General features: G+C 40.2%; 1 protein-coding gene across 1 annotated transcript in view; it reads right to left on the bottom strand.

The window, feature by feature from the left end:
• LOC308124510 (protein shisa-8-like) overlaps positions 1-16,889 on the bottom strand; it is a 93,258-nt gene that overhangs the window by 38,139 nt on the left and 38,230 nt on the right. The window contains exon 3 of the mRNA XM_080487539.1: positions 12,924-13,039. Within this exon, the coding sequence (XP_080343665.1) occupies positions 12,924-13,039 (116 nt within the window). The remainder of the gene's footprint in view (positions 1-12,923; positions 13,040-16,889) is intronic.

Raw genomic sequence — 16,889 nt, 5'->3', positions numbered from 1 at the left:
GTTTTATGTACAGCTATGTTTACCCTAACTTAGAAAAAAAATGATGCCTTAAAATGTCTCTTGGTCTTAAGTGATTTGGAGATCAATAGGGAAAAAGTAAGTTGAAGTAAATCGATAAAAGACAGAACATTTCAAATCAGCCTGCATCCTGAGTGAGTAAATAGATACATTACAAAAATCTACTCACTCAAACAGGAAATCACACAGTAGTCACATTACTGCACACCTAATGCTTTTTATGAGCGACATTCTGATTAGTACTGTTGTATTGACCTGGGTGCGTTCAGTCCTTATGAAGTACTAATATTTTTCGACAGAATCCACTGACCCTTTGCCTTTCTGTCTGTCTGTGTTTGTTGGTCTCATGTCTCTATTTTGGTGATTCACTAAAGCTTTAATCTGTCATTGCCCTGGCTTATTAACAAGCTTATTCTGGATATCCCCTCTGTGAGTTGGTTGACTTTCAGCAGTGACAGTAGACGGATCATCATAGAAGTAGAATGACTAGAGCAGTATCACTGTCCATGCACTTTTTTGTCATGTGATTCTACACTAATTTAATATTACATCTGTTGTTGTTGTTTTTTTGCACATTCTCACATAAATAAATCCTCAAAGTTTGCTTTGTGTTCTTGAGCTGCATTTGCGGTCGGCTAAAAAAAAGGGCAGAAGTGCATTCGGGTCTATTTATTTCAGATCTGGGATCATTTCTGGGGCGCTTCAGAGTTCAGTTTGAAAAAGGATGGAAAACGCGGCTCAGTCTGCAGATATTGAGGCTCTGACTTAGATTGGACGAAAAAGAGAGGGAGAGGGGAGAGATATGAGGGACGTGGAAATGAAAACGACAACAAAAGAGGGAGAGGTCCTGAGGGAAAGAAGCTGTGAGCAGAAAGAAGGCAGGAGATCAGAGAAGATTGGCAGATAATGAGAGGGAACTGAAAACAGGACGGAGATGGGATAACGGATACTGCAGTGGAGGATGAAATCTTCTAATACAGTACTGGATTTACACCTGATTTACCCACTCTCATAATCAGTGGGAATATAGTAATCCTACTGTATAGATGGTAGTGTCAGAAGTTCACTCGTTTCCAATTAGGACAAAAAAGTATCCCCTCTGAGAGAGTGAGAAAGTGAGACTTCAAACAGGAGAAAGCCGGAGAAAAGATGTTAAATCAGCAATTCAAACACACATTAATCTCAATCCAGCTGCTATACATATTTCATCCAGAGGTCAGTCATCATGTTAGATTATGGCATTGCTTATAGGAAAGCCAAGAGGATAGAAAAAAAACCTCAAGAAAGAAAGAAAAAAAAAAAAAAGATTGCAATGTGTTAAATTTTATAATAAAGGGGGTAAACTCTTAATGTTCTTTGTTTCGACAGAAAAAACTAAACAACAGATGGACAAATGGGCACCTAGCGAACAGTGTAATGTGGACTAATTAACTGAAAGTTCTTGCTAAGAGCATAGGTAAAATGTGTAAAACAGTAAGTCGACACAATTATTAAATTACAAGTATTGTTTAGATCCTCTCAATGAATTTCTCGTCTACACTGACGTCAACACTGAGCTTTGGCTGCTGTCACTTGCTCCCATCAAGACGTAGAGTATTGCCTCACACTTCCTAATCTGTAGTCACGTATTACAGCTGCCAAAACTGTTTAAACACGTCCCCTTGATCTCATGAAATGTGTTACTCCGGAGTGCTAAATAATGTGAGCCGGGCAGTTGAAGATCGCTCAAAGGCTCAGAGTGCTGGATCACAAAGCCGCTGGAGTCGAGATCAGACATTCCTGGTTCTTTTGTGTGTCCCGTCAGGCGCTAATAAGAACATAAGCTCAAATAAGGGCAAACCGAGCCGAAGTCATTCGGTCAATCGGACATAACGTGAAGAGTGGGACTTATTAGAAGACAAGTTGACCTCTTGATGTACAGACTTTACACTACGGTCATGCATGAGTGCATGTGTTCATGCTTCTATGAACATACAGACACTTACATAAATGTCTTTCTTTCTCTTACTCTTCACGTCCCTCTTTGTCTCTCTCTTTCTATCTTCTTTTCTCCCAGCCCCCCCCCCCCCCCCCCCCCCCCCCCCCCCCCACTCCACCCCCGTCCCGCTGCTTTGTGGTTGATGGGCTCAGTGCGGATATTATTATATAATTGACACTGGTCCCATGTGGCACTGTAGTGACAATCCACAGAAATCAAGGGCGTGCTGATATAAACAAACACTTTTTCATTCCTTCACAGATGCTCATGCACGCACACACGTGCACCATCCTCCTGCCTATAGTACGCCTTTTTACTTAACACCTGTCCTGCAGGCTCCCATGATACCCATTTCCTTGTTTTTGATTTCAGCGTCACACTGATCCCATCTCTCTCTCACTCCCTTTGTATCTCTTCTTTGCCTCTTGCTCTACCTCTTCTTCTCTTCTTCTCTACCTCCTTCAGCTTCCTTTCCTCCTCCCACGCTCACTCTGTTTTCATTACTCTATCTCTGCCTCTTTTCCCTCCCTCACAGGATAGCAACATGCAAATTATGCCCCACAAATGCAAATCCCTTCCTATTTCAGAACATACCTCCAGTGGAGAAGAAGAGTCCGCTTGGCTCTGAATGCTTCGGCTTTTGTAACACAGGCATCATTTTGTTTCAAGGTTAACGGTCTGAACCGCCGAATGAGAAACTACATGTATGAATGTGCACGAATTAGGTATCGGCAATAAAACTCCTTCAAGTGAAGGTTGCAAGGCTTTAATGGTGTGTGATGTAATCATGTTTACCTCGAACAGAACCGTATGAAATGTATGAAAATGTAGATCTGAGTCTAACAATGAAACACAGTGTGGTTGTGTGATTGATATTCGATATCCATTTTTGTATGGCACCATTTCTTATTTGTATCGAACAGAAAGTGCTTCAGAAACTGTGTGAATGTCATCGGTTTTAAAATATTTATCCTGAAAGACAAAAACAAAATAAAACACGGCTCTGAAATTGTGTTCTTCAAAATTGGCAGAACATAAATCATACACAAGTCTGTGTATGGCAATTTGTTCTGATGTTGAGTCCATTTCAAAGGCATAGCCAGTGAAAACGTGGAAAAATCACAACAGATTTGTAATGTGAACATTATTTTTCCTCTAATAATAGTGGATCTTTCTTCTCATAGCTTTTTCCCCACACAATCTTAGTAAGTTCAGTGCCACTATTTTATTTTAAAGAGCAATACACCAGCTGTAAGAAATACAGACGTCCATGCCCCATAACGCACCTCACTGATCATCTCAGGAAATTCACACAGTAACCAAAGGTTTGGTCTTAGATTTAAATTTAAATTGATGCACTTATCCCACTACAATCTAATTATTAAATGAAACTTTTCACACACACACATTCCCCTCAGAAAATTACCCTGGGCAACACCCCAGAGCCCTCTACATTTGCAAAAGCCCCGATTACATCAACTTTAATGTGACAATTTTCATTTTAATTATCCTATTTGATATAATAACATTGACATTTCCAGTAGATATCATTTAGGTTAACAAGTTGCTGTAAGGTCATCTGTTCTCATTATCTATATCAAGGCTAAACTTTCCTTCTCCCTGGTTTCTGCCGCGTGTGTTGGTGCTGTCCATGGTGCTTAAATCAGATGGTGATAATTCATTGGAGTAAACAAAGAAAAAGCACTATGACACTACATGCAATTAAGCCATGCATGGATGACATCAGCTGTAAGTGATCTGGGAGTGTTCTCGCATTCCCAGCGTTCCATCTTTCCTCCCTCATTCCATCTCGTGGATGCTGCCATCTGCTCTCCTCTCACTCCTCCTCCCCGCCACACTTTATTTGCATCCCATTGCCTGATACTCTCTACATTCTCTTCTATATAATCACACAACATACAATCTTGTTATGTTTTCCTTTTACTTTTCTACAGTCGTGGTTCTTAACCGGCCAGTTGAGGTTGTGCGATATATCGCACATTTATTTTCATCGTGATATCAACAAGCACAATATACAGATCACAAAAGATGGACTGAAGTCCAATGAATTATGTAGTGAGGACAGAGAGAAGTGAGTTAAAATCTAGTTAAAGAGGAAGTCTTGGTTAAACCCTTATTGTCACTTTAGACCATTTGTCTGTTACTCCCTGAAGCTATATTGACTTGCTCACTACTTCACCATTATAACACACCTTGAGGGCCAAAATCAGAAGCACAACAATCAAAGAAAAGTCAGCAAACTACTCTACTTCTGAAATGCTATTAGTGGAAACGCAAATATGCATGTGTAGTAAAAAAATAAATATAAATAAGGCCCCCCCAGTCACTGCTGCTGTAAATCAAGAGTAAGAGCGCTGTTATTTGGAAAAACACTCTGAAAGCACAAAGACATTTCCATCATATCCTGAAGTGTCTTAAGTGTATTTATTGCAAATCGTATCATATCAAAATGCTTTACTGCCAGTGTAGCCTAATGCAGAGGGAAAGCTGCACCTCTGCCCCATTCTTTACCGCCACCATTAACTTATCTTTTATCAGATGTTTTCATCGCTACCTCCCTCCAATCCCTGCGCACCGCTACCAAGATAAAATGTTTACGTAAGACTGCATCCCAGTGTGCATGTGCTCAGGTGGCACATGCTTGGGCGTTATTTGTTTGTATGCATACATGCAACCATTAGCATACATGTGCCTAACAATGTGTATGGTCATGAAGCGTTTTGCTTGTATGTGTGCGCCTGCAGAACAGGGTGGCTCTCCTCGGGGCGGCTCTCCACACCAGAACAGAGCAGCAACTGACCAGCTGTCCCCCTCGCAGCAAGCAGCATGTTGTCTCTGCTATCTATGCTCTCCATCTCTGTGCTCATCCTTCATTCTCCAACCTCTCTTTGCTTTTTTTTTTTTTTATTCTCTCACTCCCTCGCACATTGTACTTATTGAAGCCCTTCGCTTCACCAGACTCTTTCCTTGCGTTACTGAGTGTCCTCCGTCCTTCCACTCCTGACATTGTCTCACACACCTCTCATCATTGTCACCTCTCTCTGTCTTTTTACATTTATTCTCCTCTCCTCCTCCTGCTTTATTTCTTCTTGTCCCTGTCACGGTAATGTCACAGATAAGGTCTGTCTCTTTTTACCTTATTTAATTTTCATGTCCTCCCGCCTGCGTCTCCTCACTCCCCATTACACTGCAATAGACTGCTATGAAGAATAGAGTCACTTATTACAAGTAATGCACTGTTTTCCACAAAACTTTTGGCGCTTTTGGGAACAATGAGCCACAGGAATCCTACCATCAGTCTTTTTCCTATTTCCCGGATTCAATCAGCAGGGCAGTCGTCAGTATCATCATGGTGAAAACTAACTGAACTTCTGCACCTCACCAGAGCTGTTTGTGGACATGGAAGTCATTATTTGTGTTTATCTGCTTTCTCTTCCACTAAAAAAGTCAGTGCACCAGCAATAGACTGACTTTCTAATTAAATCCTGTTACCCCACTTGCATTGAAATTGAACAATTGCTCCAGATCCCCCAAATACCCAGTGGTAATATTGAACGGCAAGATTATTTGAAAGATATCTCAGCTCAACCCATGTGTGTATTTAGGCTGTTGTTGCAAGGATATTTGATATTCCTGGTAATATTATGAGTTATGGACATAAAGCCATAGACAGTCAGTAGATGAGAAGATAGGGTATATTTCCACTTCTGTATATATTCTTCGGGATGAAGTTATTCCAGTTCATCCACTGAGTGTATACGTCAATGTGGTGAGACAGAAACTTGTAATTTAATGATTATCAAAGATTGAAATCAATATTTATCCATTCTGCTTTGTCCATGTCGAGTGGTAGCGGCCCAAACTATTTGCTTTATGAAAGCGCTCACTATACTGTACATGGAAATGATAATTTTCTGAGACTTGACAAACCTCACAAAGCTTGTAAAAGGGTAAATTTAACGATCTAGTTTGGGTCACCAGAATAAAGTTAACAAAACACATGTTGGGCACATCGTATGACCGATATCGTGCAACATAACTTTTTACACAATACTGCATATTTGGATGATTACAACATAATACATGCCGGAACATTGTTTTGGCCTAAATTACATCATACAAGCAGCAAATATGAATTAATGAAATTGTAAAAACTAGTGCAGTGTTGCAGTACCTGCAGCCAATTTGATATAATTTACCCAGAGACACAGAGGTCCATATATATGAAACTAATTAGCAGTTTAGCCAACTTTCTCAATGGTGATGCTTTGTTTCCTTCAATGCTGTGATTATTTTAAATTTAAACTGCATTTTTCATTTTTTTTTTTTGTATTTTGTACTTACTATCTGATTAATGACTTACTTACTGTCAATAATGCTGTTAAAAAAAACTGCATAACCTAAGTATGATTCTTTTCCCTGCAAAACATGCTTGGATTTTTCACATTTGATCTTCATGTTTTGTGGCTACAAATACATATTTGCATATATTCTCTTTACTGTAGTAATATGGGAAATTATAGTTGCAACACTGTGATTCAGCACCACAAAGCTGCCGACAAGAGTTTTCAGATGTTCAGTGTGATTCTGCCAATTCTCTGCATATTTTCCTCTGAAGTGACATCAATGTCTTTATTCTTCTCCTCTCTTCATGTTCCTATTTTGCAAAAAACCTAATGCTTTTGAGACCAATAAAAAAGGCTGATCTTTTAAAATCCGTCATTGTGATAGATCGCAATACTCAGCTCTCCTGTCTTCCTCCTATTCCCTTTTGAAGTATACCATCCATACACCTTAAATCTTGCCACATGTATTTTTCCAGTTCATCTTTTACATGTTATTAAAAATATATCTGCTTTGAAAATGGGAGCGCAGGAGAGTGGGAGACGAGGGGTAACGCGGCAAAATGAGATTTCTTTTTTTCTTCATGTGTTTTCCCTCACAGAGGAAGCACCATCATTTGGCTGCTGTCTTCATTAGGGAAAAGCTCTGAACTTGTTCAGTGTATTTTCTTCCTAATTAACTGCACGCAAGCTTCACACTGCTCTCTAACTCGGGCAGCTACAACCTTCTGCAAGCCACATCGCATCAATACGCATAGTTGAATTTTGATGTTGGTGTAGACTGACTACAATCACAGACTGTCACTATGTTCTGCTTTGTTCATCTTTTTCTTTTTTTTTTTCGGAGGATTGCCTTTTGTTTTGTTGTTTTGCTATTTTCAGTATGTGGACTTTTCCCTAGAAATTAGTTTTGGGGAAATTTGCTGTGAAAAACCAATGATTCTCTTGTTTCTCCAAAATGTTTCAGCATAGACAGATAGAAGTTGGGAAGGGGAAGAGAAGAGGCTTATTATCTTCATGTTTCTTTACAGCGCGATAACATGGGATTGCTATTCGTTTTTCGTGTATTGATTGTGATGTTACGACGAGAAAAGCCCTTTACCAAAGGCATTATAATTCGCTCTGAAGTGGACAGATATGTATCCAACAGTCGTTAATCTATTTCAGATTGAACAGACCTGGTGCACCCACTGACAGAATCCACATTGACGTCTATTCAGATAGGCTACTATTATTAGCTGTTATTATCATTGCTGTAGGTCTTAAATTTGAGATGTAATTATACCATATTGCCACCGGACGGGGAGGAGAAGGAGCAGTTTTTGAAAGAGATGTGTTAGATGAGCTGTAAAATTTGAATAATGAAGCCATCGACTTCCTCTATAATGTGCTTTTACTCTTTAGCTCTGAACATTTCGCCTTTGTTTAAACCCTTCTGTCTGCTGCCCCGTCCCATATTCTCTCTCTCTCTCTCCCTCTCTCTCTCTCTCTGTGTTTCTCATCCATTCCCCCTCGCCTCCATGTCTCCTTCTCTTGCTCATTGTCTTGAGTGGCCTGAAGGATTAAATGTGCTTAATTAAGAGGTGATTATGTGATGGCTGACACAGCAGGATCAGGATGGCTCCATACAATTGCCCCCACTGTCATCATCATGTACCCCCATTTCAACCCTGCAAAACACACATACTTGATCTCCATATGCTTCATTTGTCCCTTATTTCACACCTTTTTTTCTGGCTCTTTTTGTAGTTTTTTTTAACCCTGATTTGATAAATCACATGTATCCTTTGCACATTCGGGACCAAACATGTTTCTGCAAGATTAAATTTTTGTATGTGTCCTATATTAGATCAATTTGAGTGTTGTCAACGCCGTCCTTCAGTCCCACGACTGGCGGTTCAATCCCTGGTTCACCTGTCCATGTGTGGAGTGTCCTTTGGCAAGCAACTGAGCCTCCAATTGTGCCAAATGAGGCACTAAACCTTTCCTGGCAGTCACTATTGTTAGTGTGAGTGTGTGTGTATGTGAGATTTGGTAAACGTGAGTCAGAATGGAAACCACAGTGTGGTTGGAATAGATAATGAAGACCATTCACCATTTACACAACAGTTTGTGTTATGGTTCTAATGTGGGTGAAGTCCCCAGAAGCTATGCTATGTAAATTTAAAGCCAAGTTAATGTCGTTTAGCTGCGATTGTTAGTGCCATACATTGCTGATTAGCTTTCATAACCATGCAGTCTGTTGCTGTAACTGAACCACCCCATGTAATGTTAGTTCAAAAACATCTTAAAAAGCTTTTTCTCAGCAGGAGGTCTGGTGAAATCAGTAAAGTCGGCAAGAGTAAAGGAGAGAAATAAGCTCAAACACTAAGTTTCTATGTTTAAAACCTCAAGAACACACAAATCACTTAATATCTGAGATGTTATCTCTGAACCTCAGAGCCTTTCCGTGGATTGCGTTTCCTGTATTTGGAGTATTTTTTCTGTTTTCAGCTGCTTTATTCATTTTATTCATATTTCTTTATTTGTGTTTTGTCTATCTGCAAGTGTTTTGCTAAGGTACAGAGCGTCGGGCTCCTAGAGTTGTTGTAGTATCTACTAAAAGGAACGTTCAGCGTGCTGAAAGACTGACAACCCTGAAGACTGAAGGAAAAGCACTATGGAAAAGCAGATGAAATGAATAGGAGGATTTTATAGCAGGGGAAAAAAGAAATTGAAAGAACGAGGGAAGGCGTGACAGACGAAAGTGGAGTGCTAATAAGCACAGTGCGGGGTGAAAAAGAGGCCAAAAACTTGTTTTGTTGCAGTGGTGGGGAGATGAAAGTAAAGGATGGCGCCTTTCTTTTGTCTGTGTGTGGGGATAAATAGCGCAGAATAATAAAGAGAATATGCTACAACAATTCATATTTGAACCAAATTGGAACAACTGGTATCTCTGTCCGCCCATGTGCCTTTACATGTAATCAAGTAGCCGTCTGCAGCGAGTCATGCTTATTGATATCATTTGGCTTCCTGGATGCATCTGGTGGGAAACTCAAACGGTACACGCATTTATATATCACAGTAATACAATCCCACCTGGTTATAAATACAGCCGGACCAGCGGAAGGCGCATGTGTTTCCTCTGGTACGCGATGATCAAGGTAAAACTACGAGGCAGTGGAGACCTTTGTCCTTTAAACATGCCATCGCTCTTGTCACAAAGGAGCCCTCAGGAAATATGTGGACTAATTTAAGTCTCAATTCACTGAAGAAGCACGGGGGTTATATTGAGCACATTTGTGTATGTGTGTGTGTGTGTGCATGCATTGTATGTGTGGTCAAATTGTGGAGAGAAAGAGGCAGACAGATGGGTCGCACTGTTTTCCCTCTGTGGGTCTGGAGCTGGAACAACTAATTACATCTTAATTAAATATGACCTGTCTGTCCCTCTGCCTCTTGGCCCATGGGTGACACATGTGTTTCTGTTTATGTGTGCAATGACGAGACGGCAATTGAAAGTGCAAAGTGTGTGTGCGTGTGCGTGTGTAAGCTGGTGTGAAGGACGTGTAAGAAGCATGAAAATTCACAGAATGTGTATGTGCTTTTATGTTTCGATGGTACATGAGTGATTAGATAAATAATATCAGATGAGATCCATTTTAACTGTTCTAAATTCTCCATGATGACATCAAGTCTTCCAATAAATAAATAAAAATAAAGTTAATGTACACCTGTATTCCTCAGCATAGCAAATTTAAATATTCAGACACCTCATTCCTATTCTCGGTGCATCAGATCCATTTTCATCCCAAAAGTTCTCCGGAACACATAAAAGGTGCCCTTTGGTGTTGGTGACGTCGCCACATGATTTAAATGTTATCAGCTCCTCATTAAAAGGCCGATATCGGCTGCCAGCTCTCTTCTTTTGTTGTAATTATTCTTTTGGCCTGGCAAAAACACCTTTGAGGATGTTAAAAGTTTATGTACAGTTCAGGCTGTGGTGGCCTCAGTAATTATGGCGGGGTGAAAGGTTGAGGTAAAAGGGTAAAGGCCTTGTTTTAAGAGTTTAAAAGCCACAATGTACACTCCAGGGTTTGAATGCATGCTGCTAATTTCACAGTTAATTCTGTGGCATAGTGTAAAAGTCTCATGATGCCTGGATGTATTATGATTCTATGGCTGTTGATTTAAAAAAAACAATAATTTAAACTATGCAGTGAACAAGTGCTTCAATCCATCTTCGATATTACTATAAATTGACTACACGGAGCTAATTCCAGCAGACCATTGGTAAAGGCAGGATACATCCTTGGAGAGATCATCAGTCTATTGCAGGGCAAACACACAGGCAGTCACATTCACATCTATGGGCACTAATTTACTAATTAGCTCTATTTCTCCGCTTTCTGTTGGGTTCTGAATAGTATAGAGACCATAAATATTCTAGAAGTTACGCCTATGAGAACCATGCATGCCAAATCCAATCAGCAGAAGCAGGATGGGAACACGGGGTTAAAGGGCTCGTCATTTGGGCATGATGTAAAATGTAGCAATCAGATTTCCATCTCACGTTGCCTTTAAGGACTTACACATAGCTGCGAGGGCCGATTTGCTAAGCAGTTGAATAACTAGAGCTCAGGACTGCTGAGAATGACTGTGGTGCGAATAATCTGTTTCTGTGTGACGGCTTACCTGGATGAAATGAAATAAAAAAAAATGCATGGTGTGTCTACTGTCAAATCTTGACCGATGTCTTCCTGCTGGTGGTAAGTTAATAATGACGTTCTGGCTGCCATGTGCGTACGCTACCCTTTAGCGATGCTTTTGCAGGCATTCAGTAAACTCAGACTTATTTGTGCAAGTTAAGGAATGCAATTTCAGCGACTGACGACATGCAAACCTCTTGTGTAACAAGTCGAGTGCATGAATGTGTGAGCCACTCATTCATGCATGGTCCCATATGCCCTCACAAAACCAATAAAACAGTCGCTTTATGGATGGGTGCAAGTAGCTTTATTTGAGCAGTGTGGTCGCTTGATGTCAGAATGATTACTGCGCTCGTCTGCAACTGGGAGCGTCACATGCAGTGTGCTCTGTGCTGCTGTGTAAGATAGCAGCCAGAGAAGTCCTTATGCTATTAGTAAGGATAATTACCTCTTTAACTTGAGTGAGCATGATGTCTCTTACCATTGAAACAAAGTGAAAGTAATGGAGCAGATAACATGCTAAAACGCATGAATGACTCTTCAAAATTGGAGTTAAGTGAAAGGATTAAATTAAGAGTTAATGATTAAGAGATTAACGTGGATGGCGATACGATAGCGATCTCTATAGTGTTATTATCTGTGTCATACAAAGGAAATGCAGTGCAAGTCAGTCTGGCGAAACAACCATTCGCACAGGACATACACGCAGAAAATGTAAAAGTTGACCAAATGTGCTACAGCAACTTCTTTTTTTTTTTTTTTACTAAAAGGCTGTATTGTGATGTAAATTAAATGAATCCTGTTTCAGATATTTAGCATTTTTTTCTGCAAATTCCAAACAGTTCCATCTGTTAGACGTTGTTACACAATGGTACCACCTGCTGAACAGTTGTAATAGCTAAAGGTAATGTCTACATAAAGTAATCTCTAAATAGTGTTAATTATTAACGCATCATTGGAAGCTGTTGATATATATGCGTGCAAAACATGCTGACACTTTTTCTGATAGATTTTGTTTTTTCACCATCATGAATGCAAAAGTGCAGTTTGAATACAATCCCTTCTTAACGTTATTTGCATAGTCCGCCTATAGCATTTTTTTTTTTTATTGTCAAGTTTTTGTGTCATCTTTTGATTATCCTTCCTACTCATCAAGACCTTTTTCACTGTCGCACGGCCTGACATCACATGCTGCCATTCAAATTTTAGAGCAAGTCGTGGTTGCATTTTGCAAAAAATAAGCTTGGCGTTGTTGTACTTGGCAATAGAGGCAACTGAAGACAAAGGTACTGTTGATTTAGCTCCTTGTCTGAGAAAGTTTTGAAAGAAATCAACCGATATCGAATAACTTTTAAAAAGAGGCAACACGGCTCATTGCAGGCCGCTGTTCGCTATTTAATTGCTGAGGACGCACCTACTTACTCCCCTAGAAAACTGGAAGGTGACACATTGATCAAGAATTGATGGAGGAATCGATAAAGAATTAGATTGATAAGCAGAATAGGTAATGCGATGGATAATTTCTTATCAATTCCCGTCCCTACACTTGAGTGATGACAACAACCTTGGGCTCCCGGAAAAGCAAAAAGTGAGACACAGAAAGCCTTTTACAGCTCTCCTGTTTTCATGGCGAATAATGAGCTTCAGTAATTGTTGCTGTTTCACGAACTTCAAAACGCGCATGATTTAGTTTGCTTTGAATAAGTACAGATAAATAATGAAAGTCTAGAATTTAGATTAAAAATGCAATTGAAGTGAATATATAACTAGTTGACATGTTTATCGGTCGGTTTGCCTGACGTGAGATTTGTGTGTGTGCGCACACACACACAAATCACACACACACACACACACACACACAGACACACGACTCACCATTGTTGGAGCGGAGTGCCCTGGCGGAGATGCCGTTCGTCCCTATAGGATGATGAACGCCAATTCCATCCACCGCTCCTGCTTCCCCTGGCTGCTTCAGAAGCTCCGTCAGAGTCCTGGAGGGGAGGAAAACAAAACATTTACACACTTCAAGCAGCCAGCACACGATCTCAGAAGAAGAAATGCACATTTTCTCACGAGCTTTCACATGTATACTCATGCAAGAGGAAAAAGAAAATAGAGAATGATCCGACAATGCTGCTGAAACGGAGACATAGGGGGCTGAGAGGAGTGGAGAATTGAGACGGCGGGAACAATTAAGTAAAAATACTGCAAAAATGTATATTATCCATCTGTCCACTACACCAATATGAATATAATACAAACTTCAATCAAGAAAATCTCAATAGCTTTACCTGAAGTTCAAAACGAGTTTGAAAAGGCGTTTTCACATCAATAAACCACAAAATACTGCGAATTAAGTTCAGAAAAGTGAACCGGAAGATGAAAAGAATGAGTCTCTAGTTGTTTTTCAGCTGGGAATGTCAATCATTTATTAAAAAAAAGGAAAAAACAACAACTTCCTCTCTTGCCATCTTACGTTGTTTGATGTCTTTGAACAAGTTTTGATGTCGCCTTGAAACTGGAACACAGACAGGAAGAAGTCCTGGGAAGGACAATTTAACTATTTCATACCAAACTCGTGGAAACCGAACAAAACAAGAACTTGGGCTAAAAACTTTCCCATACCCCTCTCAGATAAGATCGTATTAATCTCTGAAAACACGTTATCTGCATTAAGTGCCAGAAAGATAGTTTATTTATTGACTTGAATCATGAAGAAAAACACAAAAATACTTGTCACAATTCTAACTCTCTCAAACCAAAGTCTAATGTACACAACCCACATATTTTTCTATATAAAAAAAACAACTCCTTTTATTCTGATTTTGACATTTGAGAATGATTAAAAAATGATTACTAGCACCATTGACCGATCCAATCTAACTCAGAAAAACTGGATCACTTGTGTTTGCTGTTTTTTAACAGATTGTCACATGTCACTGATCAATTGGTTTGACAATTTGCATAACTATCTTTTTGTGTTTGGTCATTTACTTCGATTTTGAATGACAAATGTGAAAAATCATTTTCATTACGCTCGGAATATTTCTTCAATCGGTCCATAAGGATTGAGCTGTGAGAATAAGAAACATGAAGCAGCATGCTTGGTTAGCTGGACAAGGCAGTTCATCATGAATGCTTGTTTTTGCAATTTAAAAACTGCCTTTGTTTGGATTTTCAGTTGTCGCTCTGTCAAACTGTATACTTACATATGCATCCAAGTCTCTTTAAAACCTTATCTTCACATTTGGGTCAGATGTTTAGTATCAGAGAGATGAACTGATTAAGATTCTGGCAGCTTAGGTCCGAGGAGGACGGTGCGAGGTGCTGTACATTTCTTTCAATTCAAACAGATTGACTATATTATCCAGTATCAGTGACAGCAGAACAAAGTTTTCCAGGCTGCATTACTGTCACAGATGTGATTGCACAGTTTAATTGCTACAGTAAACAACCCCTGATGAAACAAAGATATTGCTTTCCACTTCACTGTCTCCGTTACCCACTATTTGCTTTTCATAAGGCAAGTAAATAGGGGAGGAAAAAATAAAAAATGACGCCAGAAATAGCAACACATATAAAGTTTCATTTTATTTCCACTCAGAAGTCAAAGTCTTTAATTGGTTTTTTGAAAACTTCAAAGTGTTTGCGCACATTAACAAGGATTGGAAACAAGAGAACGCGCCGCATCAACATGTCGTTGTTGACAGGGAAATTATAGCAACATAGTCAACAAATCAGCTGTGACCTCGGCGCCGCTATCAAGAGACCCATGAACGTTTCCTCACTGTTAATCTCACTGTTGAAGTCTCCACGCTGCTTTCCAAAATGCATTAGAGCAATTGTCTTTTTTATTAGCCCGCTGTGAAATGGTTGCCTGTGGTCATGAGAGCAGTAAGCATAAAAACATGAACATCAGCACAATATCATGCAATCCTACGCAGCAGATGTGCAAGATGCAGCCAGTATTCGGCGCGCGTGTGTTTTTGTACGCCTGTCGTATACTGGAACCGTGATGCATGTGTACGAATACTGTCAATATTTTTATGGTTGTAATACAAACTGTTTGTGTCTGAAAAAAACCCTCATCTATTGGTTATTTGCCCCAGAGTCTCATGGTCCAAAGATTAGGTGTATTTCGGCACAGTGACGATGAAGGAACCAGTTAATGGTACAATGAAGGTTCTTGTAACTTCTGACATTGCATTCAAGCAACAGAATATTTTCATTTGTATGCAGAGGCTAAGGAATATGATCCAATTGAATTTAACATGAAATAGATTCATTAGGTTTTCTGGAGATAAATGAGCCTGAAAACATTATTTTCAGGACTGATGCGTTGGGTCAGAGTTCCACTGTTCCCACGAGAGGCTTTGGTTTAAAGGCGCCACAGGCACAAATGTACAGTTAACAATCTGAAACCAAAACGATGAGGTGGGAAAAATCTGAGGTTAAATTGCCATTTCTTTCTCCTCTCCCCTGACACACTTCTCACTGCTACGGCGCCATTAAGCAATCTTCAGGCAGACCTGTGGAGCCAGCAGCCGTCTGCGGTCGCACTGATTCGCTCCCTTATGAAATGACGACGGACTTGAGGTGTTGCTCAAGAACGTCCGGCTCAGCAAAAAAACACTCCTCGGAAAAATTCGAGACAGAAAATCGTTTATTAAAGCCCTGGTGAGATGACAAGCAACATTGGGCGGCCAACAGGGCAAAACAGGAAGCTGCCCAGGGATTCTTGCCCCAAAAGCTCAAAATTAATAATTCCCCCAGAAGATAAATTGTAATATTAAAGAGTTTTCGCAGCAATGTATTGACTTTACTTCCAAATGTTTATCTTTTAGAAGTTGTTCCGAAAGTTTTTTCTGAGTTTTCCCAGTTAAAATTAAATTCACATACATTATTTTCTGCCATATGAGTTATTGTTTTGGCTTTCGACTGATTGACGGTTGAAGTGAGCATACTTAATGTGTCGAGAACGGCATTTATACACAAACCCCACATTTGCTTTCTTGGTGGAAATGAATCAAAGCTTTGACTGTCTGAAAGGGACACGCAAGGACAATGATTACCCGTGAACCATCTCCCTGAACAGGATAGTGTACTGCGCCACAGGAACGCCCACACTGTACCCACACATGCATCTCAATTGCCCTTTGCATTTTCTGCTTGCTGGCCATTCCTTTTCTCCTTCTCATCTCATTAATATCTGTCCACTTCCAATCCATTACTCCATTTGTCTTCCACTCTCGCCCTGCGCTCTCATTCTCGGTGAGGCGGTTTCCCTGTCACTCTCTCATCCTCCCCACTCTGCGTCTTCGTCTCGTCCCCTCCAGAATGCTTAAGAGCGCTACTGTGGGGTACTTGTTGTTCTCCGTGGAAAAGGCTTCTCTTTCTTTCTCTTCTCTTCTAATCCTGTCTGTCTTATCTCCTCAACTTTCTGCATCTGGCTCTTCCGCCATCCTGATATCTGCCCCCTTATTTTCATTGCTATGAGCCTTTTTATCTCTCCCTCTATCACTTCCTCAACCTCTCTCTCTCTCTCTCTCTCTCTCTCTCTCTCTCTCTCTCTCTCTCTCTCTCTCTGTGTCTGGTCTGTCTCTCAGCCTCTCACCCTTTGGCCCACTTTCTATTTTCTCTCTTCATTCTTCCCCTTCAGTATCCTCAGCCCTTCCTCCCTTGTTCCTCTTCCCTTCCCTGAGGAAGCTGTCACATAAACTATTCCAACTTGCAATATTAGCACTCTTGAACTGATACAAAGTGATCCGAGGACATCAGAGCCCCGTACCAGCAAACACACACATCCGCAAAGGGCTCAAACATCAAAAGTAATCTGAATTT

The sequence above is a fragment of the Lipophrys pholis genome (genome assembly GCF_963383615.2).
Source record: "Lipophrys pholis genome assembly, chromosome: 19".
Classification (NCBI taxonomy): Eukaryota; Metazoa; Chordata; class Actinopteri; order Blenniiformes; family Blenniidae; genus Lipophrys; species Lipophrys pholis.
Note: the sequence above shows the minus strand (reverse complement) of the source record. Positions and strands in the feature narration are given on the sequence as shown.